We start from the raw sequence: 20,172 nt of genomic DNA, 5'->3' as shown, positions 1-20,172 counted from the left end.
TCTTTTCCCTTGGAATCCAGGCCACTCTCCTACGGCCAACCTCTGAGGCAGATCCTTCCACCTCATGCCTGAGGTGGCATCTCTGGGAATGGCAGAGCTCTAAGGAGAAGTGCCAGCTCTGTCAATGAGTTGGGTTGTGGGATTGGGGAAGCAATTTCTTAGAAATAGGAAGTAAACAGATGTGAGTAATAAAGAGTAAGCTCCAAGTGGCCCACTTAGGGGAAAACAGCATTTTCTCTTCTACAAAGAACAAAGGGGCTGGCCTGCAGTGGGGACACTCAAAGGAAGATGACCCATATTCAGGCTGGCCTGCAGTGGGGACAAAAGACGACCTGACCACGGCTGTCAGACTCTGTCTTCTCCCACCATTTCCATTCCACTCCAGCCACTTTGTTCAGTCAACAGGGTCTCAGCACCAACCCCAGCCTGCCCTCCCACCGTGCCCTGTTCACTTATTGTGCTGTTCATATGTGTGTGGGTGTCAACATTTCCCTGCTCCACAGGCTGGCTTGTTTTAGCCCAGGTGGACAGTGGTGAGGTGGGTGGGACCTACCAGAAATCGTCAGGACTAACCCTGGCTGTCTTTTTGAGGTCTTAACTGTGCGTAAAGCCTTTACCTTTCACCAGTGGTGACAGTAGTCATTTGTTGGCTGAGACAACCCAGAGTTACCACTACACTACTTCTGTGTCCAGCATTTCCAACTCAGGAACAAACTTCCTGTGTTAGACCATCACTGTGAAAAAGAGGTCAGCTCAACGGGCCAGCTTAGTAGGCAGGTAAAGCTGCCCACGTCCTGCCATGCGCACCGCTATGCTACTACAAAAGCATCTTCGTGTAACCACTGGAAGCGAAGTTGCTAAATCAATCCCAGCAGGGGAGAGAAATTCTAGATGGGGAGGAGGCAGGGAGAAAATCCAGGGATGGAAAGCCACTCACTTGGAGCCACGAGCAGTCTGCATTTCCAGCCCCTTCACATTCACTGGAGCTCTGGTGGCGTAGTGCCTAAGGCATTTGACTGCTAACCAGAAGGCTGGTGGTTCAAACCCACCAGCCACTTCTCAGAAGGAAGACTGGGTAATCTAATTCTGTACAGATACTGCCTCGGAAACCCAAGGAGGGGTCACTGTAAGTTGAATCGACTCTGCTTCAGCATCAGGGATCCTATTCCCAGTTGGAAAACAAGTGCCAGGAACGTACTTTTTCCCAAACCTCTGCCTCCAATCCTGGTCATTGTATTTTTCTCGAGAGCTATGTTCAGCCTTCTGTTGCTTATCTGTATGCTTGGATGACCTGGCAGAATCCTGCTGCAGATTACACTGGGTTGTAATCTTAGCCCCTGTCTCAGTGGTACAAGCCTGTTTGTTTGGAAATAGTGTTTTCTTTGTTACGTTCACTAGGTCACACCTGAGTGGGGTGGGTTCTAAACCTAATCACTTCTGAGTTATAAAAAGAGCAGAGTAGACACCTACACTGATGTGGGGATGGGGCAGATTCAAGGCCCTCTGTGAGGATGCACTACAAGCCAGGGAAGCAAGGAAACCCCGTGATTACTGCTAAGGAAGGAACAGACATGGCTGAGGCCCTGGCTTGGTCATCTTTATATTCCTGTTCCTTGAAGACATCCACTTGTGGTAGCAGCTCTGGGTGACTGAGGCAGGGATCACCCAGGGTTAAGTCACTGCCTGTCAGTGCCTCAGCTACACCAGCCTCTCCTACCTCAGGACCCTCAGAGTGTGTCCCCTCTGCCTGACACGAGCTCTCCTCCCACTCAGGCCCCCTCTTACATACCACTCCTCAGAGGCCTTTCCTAGCCACCAGGTGGAAGTACGTTTCCCATGTTATTTTTCCTCATAGCCCTTGTCACGATCTACAGTGACATGTTCATGTCTTCCTATCCCTGATCAGATGGTCAGCACCACCAGGCACAGGGCACCGAATCCATAAACGAATGGGAAGGAGCAATGCTGCCAAGGCCGACTGACGTAGGGTGGTGGGTGAAGCTTTCTGCCAGTGAGACCTCCCAGTCCAGCCTGCCATGGTCAAGAGAAACCAAGTCCACAGGTCCTACCCTCAAACGCTCCCATGTTCATCGAAACAGGTCCATGTAAACGGCAGATGCTCAGTACATCTTTGTGAATTAAGCGTGGGCCCGTCGTCACCACGGTGAGACTCAGACATGGTGAGCACACACATGGAGAAGAGAAGCGCTCCACAGGGTTGTCAGGAACCACATTGCCAGGCCTTTCTTCGGAGGTGCCGCTGGTGGGTTTACTGCAAACCTGTGGACTACCTCGAGCTTATCCATCTGCATCACCCCCGGACTCCGCTGGGGTCCTGTGGAGTCCGGTAATTACTCAGTGCAGCGCAGGCGGACTGGTCTGAGAAACCTAGCTGGACAGGCCTGGCTCACCCCCGCAGTCACTCATTCATTCGGCAGCCAGCGGCCGTTCGGTGGCGGGCACGTGCGAGCTGCCGTGATAACGCAGAACCCCGTCAGGCCAGGGCACCCGACGAGGCGAGACACCGGGTGGGTCGCCGTCCTCCTCTCCCGGGGGCCAGGCGGGCGGGACTGGAGGTTTCCGAGGCTCCTCCGCTGAGAAAATACCGCGTCGGAGGCGCCACTTCGTCGCTGTCAAGGGGACAGCCAGGCCTCCCAGGGGCCTGAGGAGACAGGGCCGATAACGTGTGCGGCAGCGCTCGGGAAAACAAGCTGACACGCATTTGTGAGTTATAACGACAGAGCCTCCCCGAGCGGGGGACAAAGACCCGGGGCGGGAGTGCTGGGGGAGGGAAGCGATGATGAGCCCGGAAGCGACCTCTGGCGGCGACGGCTGCCACAGAGCCCTGACAGCGTCGCCCAGCGATGAGGGCGGCCCGGCACCTGTGCGAGGCGGCTCGGAAGTGACGTTCAGGAAGAAGCGCCCGGGGCAGAGCAATGGCACGTGAGGGGGCAGAACGGCCGCCTGAGGAAACCTTGTCGCTCTGGAAACGGTAATGAAGTTAGGAGGCGCGCAGGGGCTGGAAAGGGAGTTTATACGTTTCTATGCAGATATTCCGACCTCGTAACCCCGCGACTTCGGAGTCACAGTGACCCGTGTCACTGTGACCCAGCCGCTGGCGCCTGGGCCAAACTTCCGGCTCGAGAGGCGAGTGGCTTTTCGGGAGTTGAGCCCTCCAAGTCGCCCTCTTCCCTCGCTGCGGCTCCGCGCGGGAGATCGCAGACCTACCTGGGGTCCCTCGCCTTCCCCGAGGAGGAGGGAGGATAAAGCGCTGCAGGGTTCCCAGCGGACAGCCCCTTTGGTCGTCAGAGGCCCGGGTCCCGCTTCCGGCGTGAGGGGCGAAGGGGCTTTCGGGAATCTTAGTCCTGCGGGTGGGCGTCTTTCGTTTCCGGGTCGCGAGTCCAGTTTGGCGGCACCCAGGGAACTGTGTCTCCGGGGAGGAGGAAGAGTACAGCTCGCAGACAGAGTCTGCAGGGCAGAGCCCCGACGCCCTCGCCCGGGGCTGGCTTACCCGGGGCGTGCAGCTGCTCCGAGTAGGCTGCGGAAACGGGCGTGCAGACCAGGGCCGGGGGCGGGACTGCTGGCAGGGCTCGCGAGCGAGCATCTAGCGCGGGAGCTCGGGCCACGGCCTGACGTTTGTCTCCTCCGCGCCTCCTAGGGAGCAAGCCCGGCTGAAGGCCCGCGTCGTAGACTGGGACACGGAGGCGTGGCAGCGGGACCCCGACTTCTCGGGTCTGCAGAGGGTCGGGGGCGTGGACGTGTCCTTTGTGGAAGGGGACAGCGTCAGTGCCTGCGTCTCCCTAGTGGTGCTCAGCTACCCTGAGCTCGAGGTAACGCCCCTGGAGGGGGGCCGAGCCCGGGGCCGAGCTTCCGCAGGATTGCGTTAGAGACTGGGGAGTCATTGAAGGAAAACGGGGCGGAATCCAGGGGAGGTCGTGCCATTGTCCCTGCTGCATCACGCTCAGCTTTCCCAGGTTGTCCTGCTTCTGGGTCGGTGAGGCGCTGCCACCCCGTCGAGAGGCCCAGGACTCTGCCTCCGGACGCTTCTCTCCCGCCTGCCGTCACACGCTAGCTCCGTTTTTGTGCCTCCTAACTGTCTGCGACCCGCCGGCCCCCGCCCTCTGCTCCTGGAGTCTCTGGCCTAATGCAATGCTGTCAGCTTGGCCTTCCCCACACCCCAGCGCCCCCAGTGCACCCTGGACGACTTTGAATGCCTCAGACCCCGTGTCTGTCCACCTGACGTTGGCAGTGATGTTTCCTCTGCTGGAATATGCCATCTGGCTGGTGCCTACTCAGCCCGTAGGTCCTAACTCACATCCTCCAGGAAGCCCAGGACTTGTCTCTCCACCTCTACTTTCTCTTTTATCACTCTGTAAGAGAACCGCCTGTCTTTCTCCCCACCGGAACGTAGGCTCCATGACGTCAGGAACCGTGCAGTAGCCTTGGCCCCCAGCCCAAGGCCGGGCATACAGGAGATACTCAGACACCTCTTAAATAGGCGCGTGAACGGTGTCCCCGTGACTCACTAGGAGTCCGGAAGCCCTGGTGGGAGAAGAGCACTGAGGAAGGACAGCCTCAGTGAGCCCCTCTCAGGGCTCCTCCGCCAGCCCCTGAAGACGGCCACCGTCTTCCTGCCCTGGCCCCTTTGTGCTTTACTTGAAACGCCCCTTTACTTGAAACACCGCTTTACTCGGAACACCCCTTTCAGTCCAAATCCAACAGAAGTTCCTGCGCACCTGCTGTGCGCTAAATCTGCATACACAGTGATGCAGGACCCGCGTCCCTGTCCTTGGACTTCCCCAGACTTTTACAGGACAGTGCGTGGGTGAGGGCGTGGCCTCGGGCCAGACTGCTTGAGCTCATAGCCCAGCCCTGCCTCTCCCCACTGGACCCATGTAGGCCGCGGTTTCCTCTTTCATAACTCAGGCTGATAGTATTGATAGGGCACAGTGCTCTGGGGAGGAATGAAAGCATTCATGGAAAGCACTTAGCCAGGTACTGGCACCTGATAAGCCCTCAGAGAAATTGTTCCTGGGTGCTATCAAGTCAGTTCTGACTCACAGGGACCCGACGTACAGCACAATGAAGCGCTGCCCAGCTCGGCACCGTCCCACAGTTGTTGCCAGGTTTGAGGCCGTGGCAACAGCTACCGTCAGCCCGTCTCACTGAGGGTCTCCCTCTTTTTTTGCTGACCCTCTGCTTTACCCAGCAAGAAATGTTGACTACTGTTAATCTCACGATGACTTCTCACACTTCTCATCCCAGTCCACAGGGTCACTGCCCTGGGGCGGCCCTCGCTGCCGCACTGATCACTACTTCATGTGTGCTGGACCCCTGTCTGTATGTGGTGACAGCACTTTTTTGGGGACTTGAGTTTACATTTCTGTATGTCACACGGCCACCAGGTCCTCCGGGGCAGAGTTACATCTTCGTCCTTTTGTGGCCCCAACACTGAGCCTGGTGGCTAGGGGCCCAGCCTGTGTTTATTGTCCTGTGCTGGAGAGGCCCATGGAAGAGTCGTCGCTGGTTCTCTAATGTCCGTGGCTCTGATGGAGCCGAATCACCTGGAAGTGTACTCTTACATGTAGGCTTTGCAGGCAAATCTACGGGCACAGAAAGGAAATTCATGGTGCCTAGGGCAGGGCGTGTGGGGAAGGACTACTAGTGGGAGAAGGTTGCTTTCAGGATAATGGATAATGGAAATGGTCTTAGATTAGAGTATGGTGATGCTCATACACTTTAAGCAGGTGCCTTTATGGTGTGTGAATCCTGTCCCAGTAAAGCTGTTTAAGACAAAATTCCAGAACCCTCCCCTAACTGCTGAGTCAAGATCGCCAAAGGCAGGGCCTGGAAGCAGGCAGGCTTGGGGGCCACAGGCCTGCTTTCCCCACGACCCAGCGCCTCCTAGCATCCCTGGGAGCCGACGGCCCATCGTTCTTTTCCATGGTGCGCTAGCTCCCACCCTTACGCTCAGAGTCTGTCTTCAGGCAGCAGCGCAGAACAGACCCCCATCTGCACATCAGTCCTTCTGCCTGGAAGCAGCACTTGGCTTCTCCACTGTCAGTGTTAGGTTTACTGTCGGATGTTTGGTCACCGCCTTGTCTGGTTGGTTTTGTTGTTCCCCAGCTGACTGTCTCGAGTCAGCTGTTCCAGGTCAGTTTTCCCAGGTTCATGGTTGGCTGTTGCAGTATGTGGGGTCGGATCTTTTATCTTGGGGATGTTTCTGGGATCGTGGCGTTAAATATTCTTCTTTTCTTCAGAGAGTCCAGTTATATTTGTGCTGGATTTTCTTTGTCCATCTTCTGTGTCCTTGCTACTGTTTCAACCTCTTGCTGTTTTGTTTCTCTCTTTTCTGTGACTTACAGAAGTGACTTACAGACTTCCAGTCCAAGCCTTGCCTGTCTGGCCTCTCCCACTTAGTCTCTTTGTGATTGATTCTGTTTCTCAGATGATCTTATCTTGTTCTTTGATTTCTCCCCTTTTTCCGTCAGCTCTCGTTTATGTTATCCCGCTTTTTCCTCCACTTCTGCCCTGGTTTGCAATTTCTGCCTGGTTGCGTCTTTCCCACCTGCCATTGTTTAAGATGATTCTGCCCACTGGAGAATGTTACAGGTGTCCTGCATCACGATTATGTGGGGGAAGGGTCGTGTTGCCATCAGCTGTCAGCTTTTGATTTTTGCCATGTGAGTCTTTGTAGTAGCTTTGTGCAGCTAGCAGCCAACTTTTATTGTCCATCTCAAAGTGTACTGGAGTTTCCTAGCAGTCCGTGGCAGACAGCTCTGTGGAGGGCAAGGGTCACGAGGAACAAAATCCAGGGTCATTGCCTTCATCACTGCTGTATGTCTGAGGCAGCCTTTGATCTATGATAGTCTCGTTTCCAAAGGACCCCTGCTTCCATCCGAGCTCCAGAGCCTGCCTGCCATGCTCCAGAAACAACGGCAGTGCTCTTTGGCCCCACAAGCTCCAAGTGCTGATGCCCGGTCCCGGCCCCTCCTCAGTGGTGCCCACGCGGGACAAGGCCTGCCTCTTCAGGAGCGACCCTCATGTGCTCGTGTCAGGCACTGTCCACTCCTTGCCTGTTCCCACCCGCCTCTGCCCAGTGTGGTGACTGGAGCTGGCCTGCTGGTCAGGCTGTTTGGGTCCTCTGTGTGCACCAACGTCCGAGGTGTGTCCTTCCTGGCTGTGCTGTGGGCCTCAGCTTCCTCCTCTCTGTTCCCTCTGGTTTCTGGAGGTTGTGTGGAGAGGCTGACGGAAGCAGCCATACTTGGTGTCTGAGCTTCACACACACCCTGTGCTTTGGGCCCAGGCAGCCCAGTCTGCTGGGTCACTGTGTCTGAACCCTCTTATCTATCGCTGGCTCGAACCCTCCCCAATTGGGGTCTTTGTGACGCTGTGGTTATTGTATTGAGTTGGTGGTTTGAATCCACCAGCTGCTCTGCAGGAGAAAGATGAGGCAGTCTGCTTCCGTAAAGATGATAGTCACCTTGGAAGGCCAACAGGGCAGCAGCCTGTCCTCTAGGGGCCCTGTAAGTTGGAATAGACCCTAAGGCAGTGGGTTTGGTTTTAGGTAGTGAGTCGTTGATAAATATGTGGGAGGACAGGGTCCTGCCCTGCTTGTAACGTGAGGCATCGCTCCTCAGCCCCATTTAACGTTGAGCTGCTGTCCAGTCAGGAGCCGTCATGGTTTGGGAAGTTGCTGTCCAGAGATGTGGGGGTTTCAGTGAGACCCTGAGTCCTGGCAGCAGAGGTCTGAGCAGCATGCCTGGGGGACGGTGGCTGCGCCCCCACCGGGTGGCCCTGCACTCTGAGCAGACCCTGAGCTGTCAGTGGTGGAATAAAGTGGGGCCCACTCTCCCTGCCCCCACTGTGGGGGCTCCTCTCAGCTTGAAGAAGAAACGACCTCTTTGCCAGAGAGCTCTTTGGGTGCCCCCAGCCCTTCCTGAAGGCCCCTGACCACTGGGCCTCTGGCCTCCAGGCCTGATTCAGACCCGCCACCCTTTCTTGCACCTGACCTTTGACCTCTGCCCCCCTCCCCAGCTTGCACAAGATGGCTGGCCGGGCACCTGCCCCTCGTTTCCTGGCCCTCCGGCCCTCGGCACCAGTGTTCTCACGTTGATACCAGCTCTAAGACCATCTGCCCTTCTGATGATCTCAGGCCTCTTGTGAAGACTGTGTTAATCTTAGGGCTGCCACCAGCTCTCAGGAGACATGGTCTTTGTCCCCAGGGTCCCGTGTGGCGCCCTTCACACAAAGGGCTTCCTTTCGCTTTGTCTGTTTGAGCCTGCAGACCCCTGGGGAGGTGGGATGAGAAGGGTGGAGGACGGGAGGGCTGGGGGGGAGGTGGGCAAGGGTCAGCCCACCTACAAGGAGGAATCCTGGGGAGGGCAGCAGGAGGCTGGCCCTGACTGAGAGCACCTGGCACAGCTGAGGTGCCACGATGCCCCCGCCCACCTCCAGCCTACAGGGCAGAGGCTCCCTTGTCTCCTCCCCTTGTCTCTCATTGGTGAGGCAGAGAAGGGGGTGGGGAGTGTCCTGGTGACCACCGTGTGCTGTGACAGGTAGTGTACGAGGAGTGCCGTATGGTGACCCTGACAGCCCCCTACGTGTCGGGGTTCCTGGCCTTCCGAGAGGTGCCCTTCCTGGTGGAGGCCGTGCAGCGGCTGCAGGAGAAGGAGCCCGATCTGATGCCCCAGGCAGGTGCCCAGCCCCAGGGTGGGGAGGGGAGAGCACCCTGAAGACACCCGCCAGTGGGATAAGGTGCATTTGCCCTGGGGAGAGGAGGACGGGTTTCACAAATGCTGTCACCTGGGCCCCTTCCTGCTGGTGGGTCGGGCAGTGCCACCAACTAGCCTTCTGTGGCTCTTGTAGGTTCTCCTCGTGGACGGAAATGGGGTGCTCCACCACCAAGGTAACACGCCCCCTGAGAGACAGCTCCAGGGCTGGTGCGGTGGAGAGGGAGGGTGCCCATCACCCTCCGCCCATTGACAGGCCTCCTGAAACCTGAGGCAATCGCAGAGTCTGGTTTGCCCTTTTCCCCGGCCACCCCCAACCTGTGGTTCCCCAGGCCACCCAGCCTCACCCCTCCTCCTCCCTTCCTGCTGGTGCAGGCTTCGGGGTGGCCTGCCACCTTGGCGTCCTCACAGACCTGCCCAGTGTCGGGGTGGCCAAGAAGCTCCTGCAGGTGGACGGGCTGGAAAAGAGTGACCTACACAAGGAGAAGGTGAGGGGCCTCTGGTGGGGCTGGCGGCCAAGGGAAACATTGCAGAGATGGCCCCCCTCTGGGGCGCCCCTGGGGGTGCTGCGTCTCGAGAGTGCCAGCCAGCCTCGCTGAGCTATGGGTGTGCCCAGGGCGCTGACCTCTCCCGTCCCCATCACCTCTGTGCCATTGCCTGCCCGTGTCCTGCCCTCCAGTACAGGCTTCTGTGCCTTTCCTCCTGCCGGCCCCTCTCCAGCCCCTGGCTCCCGCGGTGAGCGCTCAGACCCCTGCAGGCCCTGCTGCTGCGCCCCTACCCTGCTGGCCTCCAGGCCCAGCCCAGCCCTGAGTGGGTGATACCCCCGTCAGCTCCCAGCTGCAGACCGAGGGTGCGGAGCGGGCTGCTTCTCCGTCTGGGCTCTCCAGCGCCCGCAGCAGCAGAGGCTGAGTCAAGACCAACCAAGCTGGTTGCCATGGAGTCGACTCAGGGCCCCTCCCTGTGGGTGGGAGTACCACTGTGCCCCGTGGGGTTTGCAGAAGCTGCTCACCAGGCCTTTCTTCCAAGGCCCTCGGGTGGACTGGAACCCCCAACCTTTTGGTTGGCCCCTGGGTGTGTGAACTGTTCTCATCCCCCAAAGACTGCCAGTTGAATCGAGTGTGCGGGATTCCAGCAGGAGGGAAAGGGCAGCGAGGCAGTAGCCTCGGGGCTGGTTGTGGCCCCTGGCGGGGGGGGGGTGTCACCTCTGGACCTGCTCGGTGCGTGGGCCTCGGCTTTGTTCCAGTCTCTGGAGCACCACGCCGCCCCGTGGCTATGGGCAGGCTGTCTCACTGCTGCCAGGCGTCCGTTTCCCCATCTGTGGGACCGTGGAATAGAGCCAGCTCGGAGGTGCTGGGGGGAGAGGGTGGGAGCATGCTGACCCCACGTGTGGATGTTGTAGGCAAGACCCTGCCTTCCATGCTAGTGATGGCTCAGGTTTAAAAACCCAGAGGCCTCTCACCCTCCCCGGGACACAGTTTCCAAATCTTGTTCCTTACTCTTCAGATACGACTCCTGCGGGCTGGAGAAGACACGTTTCCCCTGGTAGGGGGCTCTGGGGTGGTCCTGGGAATGGTGAGTGCTCCAGGGCTCATGCTCCCCAACACCACGCTCCCCAGGTCAGAGAGCTCCGGGAGGTTGTTTGAGGGGTGCTGGGCCAGTGGGGGGCAGATGGCTCCTATATACGTATACACATGGACATATGCATACACATGTGTAAATGCATGGTACACACCTACACACGTGAAGGTGTACACATGAACATGTGATGCACGTTCGTGCACATGCTCAGGGGTGTGAACACACATGGACAAGTACATATCCACTGTGCACATATCCATGTGTACATATGCACATGTACACATCGATGTGTGCACATGCCTTGTGCCTACACCCATATGTACACACAGGTGCACATGTGCATGTACAATGTCCTGTGCAAAGATCCACATGTATGCATGCAAGAACACATGTACACAAGCCCCATACACACATGTACATGCATACACACGTATACACATACACATGCCCTGTACAGATATCTGTGTGTACACGCACACATGCGCATGTACACATGCTTTGTACTGATACCTGTGTTTACACACGTGCACACATACATGTGCCCTATACATACATCCATGTGTGCCCGTGCACACACACACCATGCACCAGACTCTGCTCATCTCCCCATTGTTTTGCTACCTTGTTGATCTGCGTCATGAGATAGGTGTGGTCCTTGCTTCCTCACCCCCAGCTGGGACTTCTTGCCCTTAGACAGAGTGCAGGAAGACTCCCTAAGGGCTGGGAGCCCCGTCCTGTGGAAGTGGAGGTGCCGGGGACCCTCTAAGCTCATTCTTGCCACCCAAGGCCTGTTGTCAGATCCTCTGGCCGTCGAACTGGTCCTGATCCCGGGCCCAGTGCCCTGACCCCCAGGCCCTGACCTCACTTCCCTTGGCCCAGGCCCTGAAGAGCCATGACCACAGTACCAATCCCCTGTACGTCTCCGTGGGCCACAGGATAAGCCTGGAGGCCGCCGTGCGCCTGACCCGCGCCTGCTGCAGGTTCCGGACTCCAGAGCCCGTGCGCCAGGTGGGTGACTGGTGGCCCTCTGGCCCTTTGTCCTGCTCTTCCCAGTCCTATCTGAGCACAGCCCCTGCAGGAGGGGAGCCCTGGCCACCGTGGTCAGGCTTCTCGGTATGGTGGGCTCAGTCTGCCCTGGTCAGCCGCTCTGCCTGGGAGGCTCTGCCTGGGAGGCTCTGTTGGTCCTGGTTGCCCTTTCCCCAGCCTTTGGAGACTCACTGATAGCAGCTCCCTCAGAGTAGGGTGCTCTGCCCATCCGCGACATGCCTTGCTGTCCTCAGCCAGGGATGTAGATTGAGGCACTTGGGCGCTGAGGCTGGGCCAGCCCAGCACGTGCACTGGGGCTCAGGCTGATGGTTTGGAGCTTTGGTGGAGGACAGGCTGAGTGTGCTGGGTGCAGACGCAGCTGAGTGATGATGCCCGGTGCCTGGGCCCGGGGGGCTCTGACTGGGAGGATGGGAGCAGTGGTCCTGAGGGAAGGTCTAGAGGAGGAGAGAGGTGGAGGTTGCTGGGTGAGGCCAGTCCCAGCCTGAGGAGGCAAAGGTCCTGAGGCGGGAACCCAGGAGGAAGGTATGTGGGAGGCCAGGCTGGGAGGTGTGGCAGGTGGAAGCCAGAGCTGGGAGTGGGGGGAAGAGCTGCAGGTTTACCGCAGGTGCTTGGACCAGGAGAGGCCCAGCTGTGCCTCTAGAGGGGTGTGCAGTGTGGGACTGGGTCTTAAACTCTCTGAACTAGGGGCTGTCTTCTCTGCCTGCCCAGGCCCAGCTCTCCACTCGGCCTCCTGCCACCCCTCTTTGAGCCTGCCTTGCTGAGGGATTGGAGGGCACAGCGCACAGACGTCTACCCTCACCTGTGTGAGGAGACCTGGCCCCGATGGCCCTGGGGCACTTCCTACCCTGCAGCCTGGCTGCTGGTGCACAGGGTGGCCACCAGGGGGCAGCGACACCCTGCAAGCCCGTGTCCCTGCACCTGCGAGGACTGTGTCCTCATCTCCAGCTAGTGAGGGGCCAAGGTCTGACCAGTCACCCAGACCACATCTACCTCTCCATGTTCCTGCCCAGGGCAGTGCCAGGCTCCCAGAGGCATCCTGTGACTGAGCTCTGCCCTGTCTGTCCCCAGCAGGGCCAGTGGGAAGCCATTCTGTAGAGCCCCTGAGCACCTGAGATGGGCAGGGACCACCTGTCCCGCCTCAGAGAGGGGCCGGCCGGCTGCCTGGCCACCACAAAGCCTGCAGGGCTCGCCCCACCCAGGAGGGCCAGAGACCGGTCTTCTCTCTGCCTGTTTTCTTCCGGGGTCCAATCTCTGTTCGCAGTCTGCCGTCCTGGCTCTCCTGGGTGAGGGGGAGAGATAGGTTAGTGTCTGTCTGCACCCTATCCTGTGGTGTGCATAGGGTCCCCTACTGCCCAGCCCAGGTTTCATGGGGGCCCATGGTCACAGGCACTGCCCCCTGGTGCCAAGCCCGGACTCTTCCTTGAGGCCGGGTGGCTGCAGGAAGGCAGGGGGATCTACCCCGCCTGGCCAGGTAGGGCCCACCAGGACACCCCCTATTCCCAGCAGCTACTCCCTGGTAACTGGAGGCAGCCTTGGAGGTTCAGTGTTGCTACAAAATGGGGGCCTCTGCGGCCAGGCCAGAAGTAGGGAGCGTCATGGCCAGGTCCTGAGGAGGCCCTGCCCAGGCCTCGCCTGCTGCCCCCTCCTGCACGTTTAGTCCCTCCCCCACCACCCATAGGTCTTTCATTCTGGTGACTTCATGGAACTTTGTGGAGATGCTCCCCAGGGATGGGTCAGGGCTAATGCTGGCTGGGGCTGGGCAGGAAGCTGGCTGAGGAGACCCTTCTAAGAAGAGGCTTGAGCAGAAAGTATAAGCTCGGAGACCTCAGAAGGCTGAGCAGGGGGAGGGGACTGGGGTCCCCCACTCAGACTGTCACTCACCAGCTCAGGCCTCTGGGATGCTGAGTGCCATCTGAACCTGCCACTGCAGGATTGTGGCCCTGTCGCCCATGGCCTTGCTGCTCCCCAGAAGGCTAGTGGGGTGGGTACTTCCCCTGAGTGCTGCATGTGGGGTGCACAGCACGTCTGTCACATTGTGGGAGTGTGGGGAGGGCTGTTTGAGGGGAGCTCAGTGGACCCCAGCCCCTGAGTGCTATACATAGGGTCCACAGCACGTCTCTCACATTGTCGGGGTACCAGGAGGGTGTTTGAAATGAGCTCAGGGGACCCCAGCCCCTCCCACCTTGCTCACTGGAGCCATTGCCCCCCCCCTCCCGCCAGGCTGACATCCGCTCCCGCGAGTACATCCGCAGGACCCTGGGGTCCCATGGGCCCCCCGCACTAAGACAGGAGAGGTGAGCGCCTAGGACACCCAGGAGAGGCCTTGGAGGGGGGCAGGGGCTGAGCCGCAGACAGCATGGGCCACGGTGGGCTTCAGGCCCCTTGTGGACTGTCTAGAAATCCTCAGAGCCTCAGGCCACAGGCCTTCCTGGCCCCAAGCCTTCGTCCCATGCTTTCCTGGCCCATGGAGGGTATGGACTGGCCCTGGACACATACATTCCTCATGCCTCAGTTTTCTTATCTACACGGTGATGTTAACTGGTCCCATGGGGTCCTTAGGAGGCTCCTGTGAGCTCGTGCCTGGCACAGGGTGCCACGGCCACCGTAAGCGAGGCACCATGCCCACCGCACTGTCACGGGCCACTCACGCTCGTAGAATCTGACTGCAGCTTTGCTACGGGCTGGGGCCTGTCCTGTTACAGGAGAGGAAACTGAGGTGCGGCTTAGCCCTTCCTGCCGAGGCGGCGGGGCAGGTTCCCGTGACAGCTGGGCGGCAGAGCCCACTTCCCTCCACTGAGACGCTGGATTGAGGACCGCACTGCCACCCCAGGTGCCCTTGCCTTGGACAGAGGCTTTGGGGACCAAAGAGGCGGGATGGCAGGGACCCCGAGCCCTCTCAAGAGTTGAGGGCTCACAGCTTGTGTCCACCTGCCCTCTGACCCTGCACCCTGCCAGGGGCTCCTGTGTCACCGACACTCTGGCCTATCCCTGTTTGGGCCTCTGGTTCAGATGAGCATCTGTGAGGAACCTCGTGGGGAGCCAGTGGACCCGGCTGGCGTTGGGGCTTCAGGCTGCCCCGTTCTCATCTTTATTGCCAGAATCCAGAAGGCGCAGAGATCAGAGGCATGCCCACGAGGAGGCTTGGGAGAGCCCGAGGGTGAGGACAGGTCCCCCCAGGACCACAGCCCAGACCCTGGGGCAGAGCTGGATGAGCCGTCCGAGGCCCCCAGGGATAGTGGGGTGCAGGCTGGAGGCCAAGCAGAGCCGGATGTCATGGAGATTTGGGGTTCCCCCACATCAACCTCTGGGAGTGAGACGCCCCAGGGTGACTCATCCTGGGGGCTGTGCGGAGCTCCGGCCCCATGGTCCCACCAGCGGACCGCCACGGCAGACCGGTCCCTCCTGCCCCAGACGGGGCGACCGCATGGCCAACATGCTGTGGAAGTTTCCACCGAGCGGAGCACCAGCCCAAGAGCTCCGGCCACTGCTTCCCCTGGAACGTGGGAGGGGCAGGTTCATCTCTGACCCGTGGGGTCGGTGCCAGGTAACCAGCCTGCAGAGGGACCACTGGGTGGGGGCACAGGCAGGATGGGTGTTTGATGGTGTCCCGAGGGGCTCTGCTGCCCAGCCTGGGGCCGAGGGGGCCTCATGTAGGAGCCAGGTGAGGCCCACCCCCCCACTGGGGCGGCTCCTCTGTGCCTGCTGCCCTCCTCAACGCCTCGGCCCTCTCCTTGAGGGGTAGGGCGCGAGGAGGGGCGCAGGACAGCCCAGCCTTGCCAGGAGTGCCCACCCCCCACCCCCCTGCACCAACTGCCTGCAGCCCCAGGTCCCTGGAAGATGCTAGGCTCCCTGTGCTGAGGCCGTGAGAGTCCAAAGGCTTTTCCTTGGTACCGGTGCGCCAAGAGGGACGAGCTGTGTGACCTGACAGTGGGACAGAAGCCCAGGGTTGTGGGGCCTGCCTCCAGTCACTGAGAGCCAGGGTCTCCCGGGAGCAGGGTCCAGCATATGCCACAGGAGCCTCCCTCGGGGGCCACCCTGGCTGAGTCCCTCTGAGGGCTGCTGGGCCTCTCTGGTGCGTCTCGCCTCCCCCTCTCACCTGGGCATGTGGTTGGCCCTCCCAGGCCTGAGACTCTGAGAGACTCCACCCTGCTTGTCAAAGCTGGGGTGCACGGGGAGCCCCGGTCACCCCCTCCCTGGGTCTTAGAACCTTCCGCCTGATGACCTCAGAACCTGCCCCCAGCTCCTGGGCTCGGCACTGACCTTTGCCCCCAAGGGCCTTAGCCCCCTCTGCTTCGGGGACTGTGCCAGCAGGCACCCCACCCAAGAAGCGTTACCGGAGCCGTCAAGGGAAACGCTAACACCAAGCAGGATGGTGAATAAAGGAAGGACCTTAATTTCCGTGCGTTGGCACAGACTCGGTGGATTCGCATCCAGAGACTGAGCCCTGAACAGAGGCCGTGTGGGGCTTCCATGGGGCTCTTCTGGTGTAGTCGGGGTAAAAGGCTGATTGGTTACCTGCAAAGAGAGCACCTGCAGCTCACAGGTTTCACAGAAGCTAGATGTGCCTGAGCGGAAGTGAGGAGGGGAGCAGGGCAGAGGAATTCTCCACTCTGCACGAGTGGGTTTCCAAGCCGCCGAGCCACGTGTCTCTGGCCTCACAACAAGTTGCACTGCTCAACAGAACCCTGCTCAGGTTGGGTGGAGGTCGTCATTCCTCCCTTTCCCTCTCCTGCGTCAGAACCCTGCTCAGGTTGGGTGGAGGTCGTCTTCCTCCCTTTCCCTCTCCTGTGTCAGAACCCTGCTCAGGTTGGGTGGAGGTCGTCATTCCTCCCTTTCCCTCTCCTGCGTCAGAACCCTGCTCAGGTTGGGTGGAGGTCGTCATTCCTCCCTTTCCCTCTCCTGCGTCAGAACCCTGCTCAGGTTGGGTGGAGGTCGTCTTCCTCCCTTTCCCTCTCCTGTGTCAGAACCCTGCTCAGGTTGGGTGGAGGTCGTCATTCCTCCCTTTCTCTCTCCTGCGTCAGGGGGCTCCTGGGTGCAGAGACTCGGTCTGCCTAGTGGCGGGGAGTCTAGCCTCAGCCCAGACCCAGGATGGCTCTTGGCACACCCAGGGGTGGGGGAACACTTGGGAGGCAGTTTTGTCATCCATGGGGGGCAGGGTTGGGCAGGAGGAGAGAGAGGCACTGGGTGAGTGTCCACCTGCAGTGCTTGTGAGGGCCAGCTTGGCAGTGGTGGGTCACGGGAGCCAGGGAAGGCAGGAGTGGAGTTAGCCCGGGAGGCAGCAGTTACTGGGCCTGAGAGGCGGGGATGCAGCAGCTGCTGGTCAGGAGGGACGGCCTCACCACTTGGCACCTGTCATGTGGGTTCATGCCCCCAAGCCCTGTGTTAGGGGATCGGGCCATCTGTGAAGGCCCTCAGAGCTGTCTCTCAACAACAAAAAGTCCGTGGGCACAGGCTGTGCCAGGCAGGGCTTCTGGAGTCCCACCTCAGCCAAGCACAGCCACAGTCGGGGGCCACCGCTCTGACCTCTAGACCCAACGGACACAGCGAGTCCCGTGCATGGCCCTGGGGGGAGAGACAGGTGGCCTGTGGCAGGAGCCTCCTGCCAGTGGCAGGGAACAGGGAAGGCATGAGGGCCCCCAGCAGTCCACCGCCACCCCTGTGCTCACGTGGTTGGGACCCGCGGTGGCTGCTGAACCAGGGCCAGTTTCCCGCAGGCAGCCCCGAGCTCAGTACCCAGCGGACATCTGAACCCCACCACCCCCGCCATCAGGAACACGACGAGGGTGTTTGCTCTCTCCACTTAGTCCAACACTGTGTGGACATTCTAGCAGGACAGTTAGATGAGAGATGGGAAAGGTGTCCAGGTTGGAAACGAAGCAGCAAACTCTAGTCACAGGTGACATGATCTCACGTTCGGTGTTGGGTGTGTCCCGTCAATTTTGACTTGGCGCCCGCACAGCAGGGCATACATACGTCCTTGTCTTTTGTTCCTGACCGCAGGGAAAGCTTTTGTCTTTTACCATTACTTACACTGTCAGCTATGGGCTCTTCATAGACACCCTTCGTTGGCTTGAAGATGTCCCCTGTCCTTTTTGAGTTTGTTTCAATCATGAAGGACATTGGGTTTTGTCGGACACTTTGCATGTATCTGCTGAGGTGATGGGGCTTTTTGCCTTTATCCTGTTAATAGGATGCATCCCACTGACTTCCTTTCTGATCCTGAGCCTCTGGAGTTTTTGGATAAAGCCCAATTGGTTATGGTATATCATCCTTTGATTGTGGATTTAGGTCGTTAGTATTTTGTTGCGAATTTTTAAAACCCATGTCCATGCAGGATTTGCTCTTTAGTTTTCTTACATGTCTTTGTGCAGATTTGCTATCAGGATAATGAGTCAGGAAGTGTTCCTCCTTACCTGTTATTTTTGTTTGTTTGTTTGTTTGTTTTTTGGAAGAGTTTGAGCAAGATGGGTGCTAATTGTTTTAAATATTTGTTAGAAAAATGAGTGAAGCCATCTGGCCATGAGCTTCTCTTTGTTGGAAGTTTGTTTTGTTCTTTTGTAAAATACGTAACAGAACATTGTGGTAAATATGTATCCAAGTGTTTGAATTTTAGCGTCTGTAGAATGTTGTCCTTATTAAGGGTGCAGTCTGACGTGTTCACGTGGTCTGTTCCACCGAGTTGGCTTTGGTACCTTGTGAGTTTCTAGGCGTTTGTGCATTTCCTGGGGGTTGTCCACTTTCTTGACTCGGGACTGTCTGTGGTACTCACTTGTGTCTCTCTCTGTAGAGCTGTAGTAATGCCCCCGCTTTCATTCCTGACGTCGGTAACTTGAGTCTTCTCTTCTGGGTCATTCTAGCTTGGTGGTGGGTCGTCCCTTCGTCCCCATGATGTCCAGCTGTGATGTGACTCAGAGTAGGGGGACACCCCTCCCCCAAGCAGGAAGATAGGGTCAGGGGAAACGCCATGTGCCTTCAAGGGCTTCTGGGCTCTCCCCAGCAGACAGCCCCACCCCCAGGCCTGGTGCCTGAGGTCGCCGGACTTCAGGTGGGGCTTCAACAGAAGGTCCTGACGGTCCCCAGCAGACTGCCCTGGCGGCCTACGGAAGCTTTGTGACGGAGCTGGGTGTTAAGCATGGAGTGTGTGTGGGGGGGGGTGAGTCTTAGAGGGACCTGGCATTTAAGATAAAACTTCAAGAAGAAGCCATGCCGTGCAGTGGCAGGCCCTATGCAAGGCCCGTGTGCCCTGTCTTGCCTAATGTCCACACCCACACCGCCTTAGATCAGAGGAGTTGCAGAGGCGCAGCTTCCCAGAGACCCTGGCCCACCACAGGCCAGGAAGGGTGTGGCCCAGGTGTTTGCAGGAAAGCTGAGGGGAGCAGGGATTAGGGTCTGGGGCAGCCAGGATGGGGGATCCAGGGGGGAAGCCAGACGTAGGCGGCGGCTGGCAGGGACGCAGAAGCAACGGAAAGGACCTGGTGTAGGGAACCCAGGCTCCCCACCCCTCCAACACAGGAGGCAGAACCCTGAGATGCCCACGTCCTGCTTCCAGACCATGTGGGCTGATCGTGGGCAATGTCGAGCTGGGAGAACAGCAGGGTCTGGGCTCTCAGCTCCTGGCCCCTGGTGTAGAGGGGCACCCTGGGAGCAGGGTTCTGTGCCCCCCTGCCCTGCCTGGCCTCCCCCACCCCTTGAGCCCCTAAGTGTAATGACGTCTTGGCTCCTTCCTGCAGAACCTTAAAAATAGGGCTGTGATGATGTCTGTCTCCACGGACCAGAGTCTGTACCGAGCTAAGAATACCCCGTAACCCTCTTAATAATTCAGGTCGGTCCCAGATAGACTCCTGCCCCCCGTCAGCCTCTGCACCCCTAGCCCAGGACCCACCTCCTGAGAGGCTCCCAGCATTTGAGCTGGCCTGGGCCACAGGGGTCAATCCCAGAGCCCCCACTTCCTGCCCACCCGCCCGCTCCTCTCTCGGGAAGCCGCGATGGGAATGGAGCAGGAGCCGGTGCAGGGAGTGGACCTGCATTTTCCGAGGCCAGGCCTGGGAGACCCCGCGGGGGTCCTGGCTGTGCTCAGCCCCACCCTCCTCTGGCCAACATGCTTGGGGCCCTTCAAGCCCTGGCCTGAGCTGGCCCTGTTACCACACCTCACCTGAGCCCTCCTAGGCTCTGGGCTTCCAACTCCAAGGCCCACGTCCAGGACCCAAGGGCAGCCCAGGTTCCAGGGGAGGCCTGCCCCTCCACACCCCCTGCAGCCCCACAGGCCCCAGTCACTGGTGCACACTCAGTTCCTCAGGCCATCTTCCCACCTCCTGGGTAGGGTCTTTGGAGGGCTTCCTACTGGGAACAGCTGGCCTGGGAACCTGGCCCAGGGTTCCACGTGCCACCTGTGTGCTTGGGTGCGTCACTGCCCCTCTCTGTGCCTCTGTCCTCACATGTGGGGTTGTGAGGATCATTTTCTCTAGAACAAGCCAGATATTCGGAGAAGGAGGGGGCCACCCCAGTCAGAGGCCAGGGCACCCCCTCCCAGGGGCAGTGCCCAGACCTCAGACACCACTCACCTGCACCTGTGACCTGGGCGCCAGTCTTCAGGGCAAGTGAGGAGCTGGGGCTGTGACCAGGAAGCTTACATTTGCAGGGGGCCCTGGCCAGCCCCACCCCCCACCAGGGGGGCAGCCCAGCCCTGGCAGGCCCTGTGTGGAGTTTTACCAAATTATTAATTAAAGCATCGGCAGGCGGCAGCGCTGACATCCAGACGAATGGTGAGCTGCGTAATTAGGCGAGGTGTCGGGAGGATGATGGAGCGGAGCGCGTC

General features: G+C 59.1%; 1 protein-coding gene across 1 annotated transcript; it reads left to right on the top strand.

Moving 5' to 3' along the window:
• The first annotated feature begins 2,936 nt into the window (after window positions 1–2,936).
• On the top strand, window positions 2,937–19,162 carry ENDOV (endonuclease V). The gene is made up of 10 exons (XM_007959821.1): window positions 2,937–2,992; window positions 3,659–3,830; window positions 8,559–8,693; window positions 8,869–8,908; window positions 9,108–9,220; window positions 10,236–10,304; window positions 11,190–11,318; window positions 13,578–13,651; window positions 14,456–14,597; window positions 19,088–19,162. Exons 1-10 carry the CDS (start codon window positions 2,937–2,939, stop codon window positions 19,160–19,162), a joined length of 1,005 nt encoding a protein of 334 aa, XP_007958012.1.
• Window positions 19,163–20,172: the final 1,010 nt, after the last annotated feature.

The sequence above is a fragment of the Orycteropus afer genome, unplaced genomic scaffold (assembly GCF_000298275.1).
Source record: "Orycteropus afer afer isolate SDZICR_OR568_19922 unplaced genomic scaffold, OryAfe1.0 scaffold00018, whole genome shotgun sequence".
In the NCBI taxonomy this organism is placed as follows: domain Eukaryota; kingdom Metazoa; phylum Chordata; class Mammalia; order Tubulidentata; family Orycteropodidae; genus Orycteropus; species Orycteropus afer.
The sequence above is the reverse complement of the archived record's forward strand: the minus strand, read 5'-3'. Positions and strand labels throughout refer to the sequence as shown.